General features: G+C 50.6%; 1 protein-coding gene across 2 annotated transcripts in view; it reads right to left on the bottom strand.

The window, feature by feature from the left end:
- Positions 1–4,526: 4,526 nt before the first annotated feature.
- Positions 4,527–7,458, bottom strand: part of Jdp2 (Jun dimerization protein 2) — a 40,909-nt gene continuing 37,977 nt past the window's right edge. For both annotated transcript variants that reach the window (XM_021179409.2, XM_021179410.1), the window contains exon 4: positions 4,527–5,620. In XM_021179409.2, the coding sequence (XP_021035068.2) occupies positions 5,435–5,620 (186 nt within the window). In that variant the 3' untranslated portion in view covers positions 4,527–5,434. The remainder of the gene's footprint in view (positions 5,621–7,458) is intronic.

The raw sequence follows: 7,458 nt of genomic DNA, 5'->3' as shown, positions 1-7,458 counted from the left end.
AATTGACATGCAAGAACAAGGTATTGGGGGGGGGGGGGGGGGGGGGGGGGGGGGGCGGGTGACAGGGCATGCAAGGACTTGAGCAGTTACCACAGGCTTTGGAGAGGGAAGAGGCTCTGAATGAAGGACTGTGAGTATCAGCTCTGGAAAAACCAAGGATTCTCCCCTTAGTCTTCAGAAAGGTCAATCCTTCCAAAGCCTTGGCATTAGCCAGGTATAGGCATTTTACACTTCTGAAGTCCTGAGCTAAGAGATGATGAGATACATGCTCTTCAAAGTAATTTTCCCTGTGGTAATGTCACAGCAGCGGCAGGAAGCAGTGCAGCAGGATCCACTGGGCTCTTGTCTTCCTGAAGCTGTCGCCCACACCCTTGTGTCTCTAGTGAAGGATACTTTGTAGTCTTTGCACACAGGCTTGGGTTGCGAAATCAGCATTAGGGGAATAGGGTATGAACTAGTGAGCAGGGATTAACCTTGAATGCACCTTAGCTTCCCTCCCACCCCCATCCCAGTGCTGGGGCATCAGGAGCTGCTGAGCCAGAGCACAGCCACGCTCTCCAGGGTAACACCCCCAGAACACCTCCCCAGGGCAAGGCTAACAAGTCCCACACTCTGAATTGCTTCCCTTTCCCTCCAGATATGCAATTGAACTTGCACAAAGTCAAGTGTTGCAATCCATTGAAATTTCAGAGTGGCTTTTATTTCCTGAGTTTGCTAAGGAAAGAATGGAAAAACAAAAGACAGAAAAAAAAAATCTAAAAAACCCAAAATAACCCCCAAAAAACCAACAACCGTAAATCTTCTAATTGCATCGCGATTTGCTCTCTTTTATCAGGAAACACCAACCGGACAAAGGCAGAATATAAACCTTGCCTAGGAGCACACAGCCCACCTCTGACAAGTCTGGGGTCACTCTACTTTTAATGACTATACTAAAAGGGAACGGAACAGTCGCACATACAGGTACAGTTGAAACCCGTGTCTTACTTATCCTTGTAGAATCCACTACTGGTCCCTGCCCACCCCCACAGTCAGTCCCTGTCACTGATTTTGGTATTTATAGCATTCTTGTATTTGCTCTTCTGCCTGCTCCCGGATCTCTGTGTGTCCTTAATAACGAACGTACCATTTTACGTGTTGGAAAAAAAAACCTCCCGGCGTGACATCCATGTGTAGTTCACTCTCCCACTGTTTCTGAGATTCATCTATAGTGATAGACAGCCCATTTCTAAGGGCTAACACTCAATTTTGTGAAACACTATCATTTGTTTGTCTTACTTCCACAGGGAATTAGGTTACCTCCAGTTTTCCTTGGGCATAAACAGGGCATCAGTGGACTCTTGGGCATTTTGGGGGGAGTCTGTGACAGAGCGCCTGCTAAGTCCATTCTCAGGTAGGAACTACTAGGTCAGAGGAACAGCTCTGCCACCCTGGTCCTCACGGAATTGCTGCATATATTCTTCTCCCCAGAGTCCCGGGGGCGGAGGGAGGATAGACACTTCCTGCAGCCGACACCCTGACCATCCTACTCTGGTGATGGTGACTGTGTCTCTGCTATCCTTTTCAGGATGTGACTGCACAAAATTGATTTGCCTTGTCCTGGACATTCAGGGATGATGAACCTGACACAGCTGTAGGAGCTGTGGAGTCTTGGGTCTTAGGCATCTGTAACGTCATGGAGACAAGACGTGGTCAGAACACAAACTCTGTGCAGCTTGCCTTTAGAGGTATTCAAAGAATGCTATGTGGTAAATACCAACTAGCATCACTAACAGAAGGTAGGATAATACCACTTACTTCCATTCCTTCTTTGATCCTGACAACATCCCCCCCAAGACTGGGACCCATTTTATAGATTGTGTGTGTGTGTGTGTGTGTGTGTTCACATTAAGCTCTCATTTGTAGATAAGCATTAGAGCTGGGTATTTGGTTTCAGACCCCAGGACAAGGGACTGAGATGAATATTTTACATACCAAACAGACCTGGCTTCCAGGTTCTCCCAGCATCCCTCAGTCCCTACCTGGCACACCCTGCCCCCAACCCCGAACTTTCCAACCAGGGCTGAGCTGCTCTTCCCCCAGAGGCTTCTCCCTGTATTTATAATCCAAACATATTGCTCTGTCCTCCTCCTCCTCCTCCTTCTCCTTTTCTCTCCCACCCCCTTTCCATGGCGATTTCCCTGGCCTTGGGGTAAGTGACCTCACTCGATTGCAGCTTCCAAATAAACCTGCCTTTACTATCATCTAATATGGCTTACATTGGCTCACTTTAGCAGCTGAGAAATAAGCTATCACTGGAGACTCGGAGTGTGCTGTGAGCACATGAAGCTTTGTGCCCTCGCTCCTGCAATCATCCTCTGGCTGCTGAGGTCTCATTACAGACAAACCAGGCGGTGAGTGCTTTTCCTTTCCCAGGGAGGGGCAGGCCCAGCTGCTATCTACCAGAGGAGTTTACAATAGCATCCTGGCACTGCCACTTAGCAGGTCTGTGACCTTGGTCCTCCTCTCTCTGTCTCGGCTTTCTGAGATTGCAGGACGGACCTCCCCAAAAGGCCATGTCAGACAGCTGGAACACACGCAGTGTGTGACACACAGGAAACACCCTTGAGCTGGTTCTCTGATGGTGAAGCCAGTGAGTGAAACTATGGCAGGGACAGCAGTTCAGGTCACTGGTCTGGGGAAGCAGCCATCAATGTAGCCTAAGGAGGGCTGGCTCCAAAAAAGGCCAGCTCTTGGCATCCCAGCAGGGAACTAGAAGAGCCACCGCCGGGGTTAACAGTAACCCTGCAGGGGCATCTACAGGCATTTTATGGATTCCCACTTTGCTTTCTCCTGGCTAAAGAGGGTTGAAGGAACACAGGCAACAGTGTGTTGCCATGGCAGACTGTAAGCTGGCCAGGCTCGGTCTCCAGGTTGGGACTCTGTGTAGACAGACCACACCACGCAGACTGGATGGAGGGAACTCAGGGAGAAGAAGAGAGGGACCAACTGTTTATCAGTGGCCTATTTTCCACATCTGCTCCATCCCCGCCCCCAGCCAGGCTTCATCTGTGATTGAGATCCACTTCAACATCAAGAAGTTACTCAGCCCCGGGAAGAAGTACATTTCCAGGAAGCAGTGTTTTCATTTTTTGAGTCTGCTCCCATCCCATTTCTCTGCAGCTGGGTAAACTTGAAGCTGGGCTAGCCTCTGGGTAGAAGGCAGCTAATGACGACTACCTTGCCTGTCTCCCGCAGCCCTGACAGAACCTGAGATAACACACCTAGCTCTGAGTAAAGGCAGGTTACTGTGTGAACCACTCTGAGCTGTTCCAGCGCTGCAGAGCAGGAAGTCTGACTGTGGAGATAAGAGATATGTGTATCCCCAGGTCTTGTACTCCTTGGCTAGGATAACTGCTTCATTACACCATCGCGGGCAACACATCTAGAACTCTCTAGAGCAGTGGTCCTCAACCTTCCTCATGCTACAGACCCTTTACCACAGTTCCTCCTCGTGTTGTGGTGATTCCCCCAACCAAAAAAAATCATTCCCGATGCTACTTCATAACTGCAACTGTGCCACTCTCATGAATCATAATGTATATATCTGATATACAGGATATCTGATCTGTGACCCCCTCAAGAGGTCATGACCACACATTGGAGAGCCACTGTTCGTGAGTCTACAGGGCTTTCTCCCACCTTATATTTATAGTGGTCGCCCCTATACTTCCTGTTCTCAGGGAGGCGACGTCCATTTGTAAGAGCAGAGACAGCCGATGATGGGGAAAGCCCTGTTTCTCTGGAGGTGGAGTTCAGATATCAGCTCTGTTTCTTGCTAGCTGAGTGACCTTGGGTAAGTCACACACGCTCTCTCTGAGCTTTAGTTGAGCTATTTGTACAAGAGAAGGTCTGCTCTGTGCTATTGTAGGTAGCAAACGGGAGCTCGAATTTGTCAGTAAGACTTCAACAAGTAGTGACTTCATTTCTTCTTCTCCCTGAGTTTCTAAATCCCCATCCATGAACTGGGGGACAGACAATAGCTGCCCTTTGAAAAGGCTGCCACGCAGATAGACGAAGGGAGACAGGTTTGAGACAAGCAAGCACAAAATAAACCTATTGTGGGATCCACCGTGCAAGACCAAGGCTGGTTTACTCCCCAGCTCACTGCAGTACCTGGTACACTCAAAAGGAAATTGGAGAAGAGAGGACCCAAGTTCAACCCCCAGGAAGCACATCAAGTGGTTCACAACAGCCTGTAACTGCAGCTCCCAGGGATCCAAATTCTCTAACCTCTGCACATATCTACACAAAGACACACACGCTCCACCCACCCCACCCCCACCCAGACACAAACTATTAAAAAAACAACAACAAAACTTGGCCTAAATAAATGAAGCAAGTAGTCTCAAAACGGTATATGCAGAGTTCTTTAACATCTCTAGGCCTCGGGCTCCTCATCTGTGAAATGGCCATATGTAGGCTTACCTGGAAGGGCAGGTATGGAAACTATGCCCTCTTCCTGGGCAGACACCACTCGAGGCAGCTGGGTAATTAAGAGCAATGTTTACTGAACGATACAGGACTGGGTACTAGGAAGGGGTTACAAGGATGGAAATGTACCTCACCCGCCTGGCCACCCCCCCAACACCCAGAGCCTACAGTACTTAGGAATTACAATGGCCTTAACTGGTGGGTGGATGTCCATAACAGACCATAGCATATTTGTACTGTGTCACATCGGTGATTATAGAAATCCATATATATATATATATATATATATTGCTTGTATAAAATCTTTTTTTTTGTAAAAAATATTAAAAAAAAAAAAAAGAAAAAGAAAGAAAGTATAAAAACCGTGTGCAGTTGGAAGCCCCGCCAGGACAGCCAGTCTGTAAACATTCATTGATTGAGTATGTGCTTTGGAAGGGCGCCCGCGCCTCTGTGCCGCAGCCAACTCCAGCTGGGTCATTGCAGCCCCACAGTGCACCCCCTTCCACTGGGCTTGGGCAGGGCTGGGGAGGTGGATTGCAGTCTATGCTGAGTTCCATCCGCGGGCCACACTGTGTTTGCAATGCATGGCTTTTCTTGGCTGCTCAGTAGTCCCCTGGGTGGGGGTCTTGGCAGAGAGGCCAAAGGAGTGCCTGAGGCTGCTACCTGGTTTGGCACCTCTCTGGCTCAGGTGTTCTTCAAGCTGGGCCCTGGAGGACAGCACCTATCTGCGGGTCAACCTTGGTCTCAGCACCTGGTCCCTCTGGTTTCTTCAGTCCGCTCTTGCTCTTGCGCGGCAGGGCTGAGTTTCAAAAAAGAGCCAGCTGGAGGCTAGTTATGCTAAGCCTCATCATAGAGTTTGTCACGTGCCTGGGAGGGGCCCTCCGTCACCTTGCTCCTCCTCTTCCTCTTTGCTGCTCCTCCCCTTCCTCCTCTTCCTCTGATGCCTCCTCCAGGCCTTCAGTCACTTCTTGTCCAGCTGCTCCAGCAGTGGGTTGCCTTCGGACTCGGGCGTCCTGACGCTATCTGTGCGCACGATGCAGGTGGGGCGGTGGCGGTTGAGCATCAGGATAAGCTGTTGCCGCTCCAGCTTCAGCTCCTCTATCTGCGTCTTCAGCTCTGCGTTCATGAGCTCCAACCGCTCTGACTCCTGTACAGACAGAGACACACCATCAGCTAGCGGTCACTGCCAGCCTGCTCCTGAGAGATGCCCAGCCATTATGGCTGGCACCTGTACTGCTGGCATGGTTTTCTGCTTGCCAGGTCTCGCTGAGCAGGCTGAGCATCTGGGGTGACTTTTTGCAGGCAGCACTGTGCCACACAGTAATAGCCTCTGTCACAGCAGGATGGGACCAGATGATATGTGGGAGCTAGTACAATTCAGATCCTTTCTTATTCCCTTCTCTCTATCATTCCAGCCACACAGCTTTCTTGCTGTTGACTAAAGAACACACCGAAAGCTCCCCTGCTCTATGAAGATCAGACAGAGGGTCCAAGGTGGCCCACACAAGACCAAGTGCTTTGAAATGCGGCAAAGGTATGGTGGGATTGATAAACTCAGTGTGAGCCATCCCCCCTAAAGCATGTGCCCCCTGGCCATCAGCTTGTATTGTTTAGAATGTTTCCTCTTCCCTCGGGATGCCCCACCATCTAGGAGTTTTGACCCCAGACAGGCAATCAACCTGTAGGACCGGAAATGAGGTTTCAAACTGATGTCAGATGAAACTTCCGATGCCCCGAGCGGGAGAAGGGATGCCGAGGATGTGATGGGGTGTGAGGTTGTGTGTTCACAGCGAAGACAGGTGACAAGCATGTCTGTTCAAGGCCTGGGGCTCACACAGCAGGCGGGAAGAACACAGTGATGGGCTCTTCCTGCTTTTCTAACAGCCATAACTGAAAGCTCGTGTGTGTGTGTGTGTGTGTGTGTGTGTGTGTGTGTGTGCGCGCACGCATGCGCGTACATAAGCTGAGGAACCTCAGGCCAGTGAGCTGGGAATAACTTTGTCCCAGGATCTAGAGAAGGGTTTGGCTGTCATGGCTAAGAAAGAGTGACTGGCAGATGAGGGACAGAGAATAAATATGCTGTGATTGCAACACACAACCCTCACAGGACCCTTTCAGCCCCAGACGCCAATGGTTTAGATGCTGAGGGACCAGTATTAGTCCAGAGCAGGCTAACTTGCAACTGCCTTTGTGACAGGTCCTTCTGCCCAGTGGGGCGTAGTTGGGGACAGCCTCCCTCTGAGAGAGAACTTTGGTGGGGTCCCCACACCTTGGGGCGGGGTGGAGGGAAGCTATCAGCAAGCCTGCCAGAGTTTTCCTTGGGAACCTTCTCAGAGGTGGCCGAATGGGCTCTCAGGGAACACAGGACGTCTGAGGGAGGCAGACTTTAGGACCAGGCACCCAGAGCAACAGCTTCAAGATGGAGAAAAGAAGATGCCAAGAGGGGGAAATATTTAAAAAAAAAAAAAAGCATCTATGGTGGCTTTTAATGGGACAGGCTGAGACAAGACTGGAATGCCGGCCTGGTCTGCAGTTCTCAGGATTCTGAGAGATGGCTAGTGTTTCCTCCATCCTCCTCACCTCCCCCAGCCCGGGCTGCTAACACAATCTTCAGATTGTCCTCAGCCTTGGTATTGAGAAGCCCCAGGGCCATCTACCCACCTCTGAGGATGTGCCTCAGCCTGCAAAGGAGATGAATGCTTTGGGGAATCCAAAGCCTGTGAGGACCCCCCTCCCCCAACTCCACCCCCTAGGGCTCCTGAGGAGAGTTCACTCAGTGCACAGCAAGGCCCAGCCACTGTCCGCCATCCTGAATGTAGGAGATGCGAAACTCTGGGTAAGAAACTTTCAGGGAGCTGGGCGTGATGGCGCACGCCTTTAATCCCGGCACTCGGGAGGCAGAGGCAGGCGGATTTCTGAGTTCGAGGCCAGCCTGGTCTACAGAGTGAGCTCCAGGACAGCCAGGGCTATACAGAGAAACCCTGT

This window comes from Mus caroli, chromosome 12 (assembly GCF_900094665.2).
Source record: "Mus caroli chromosome 12, CAROLI_EIJ_v1.1, whole genome shotgun sequence".
NCBI classification, from domain to species: Eukaryota; Metazoa; Chordata; class Mammalia; order Rodentia; family Muridae; genus Mus; species Mus caroli.
Note: the sequence above shows the minus strand (reverse complement) of the source record. Positions and strands in the feature narration are given on the sequence as shown.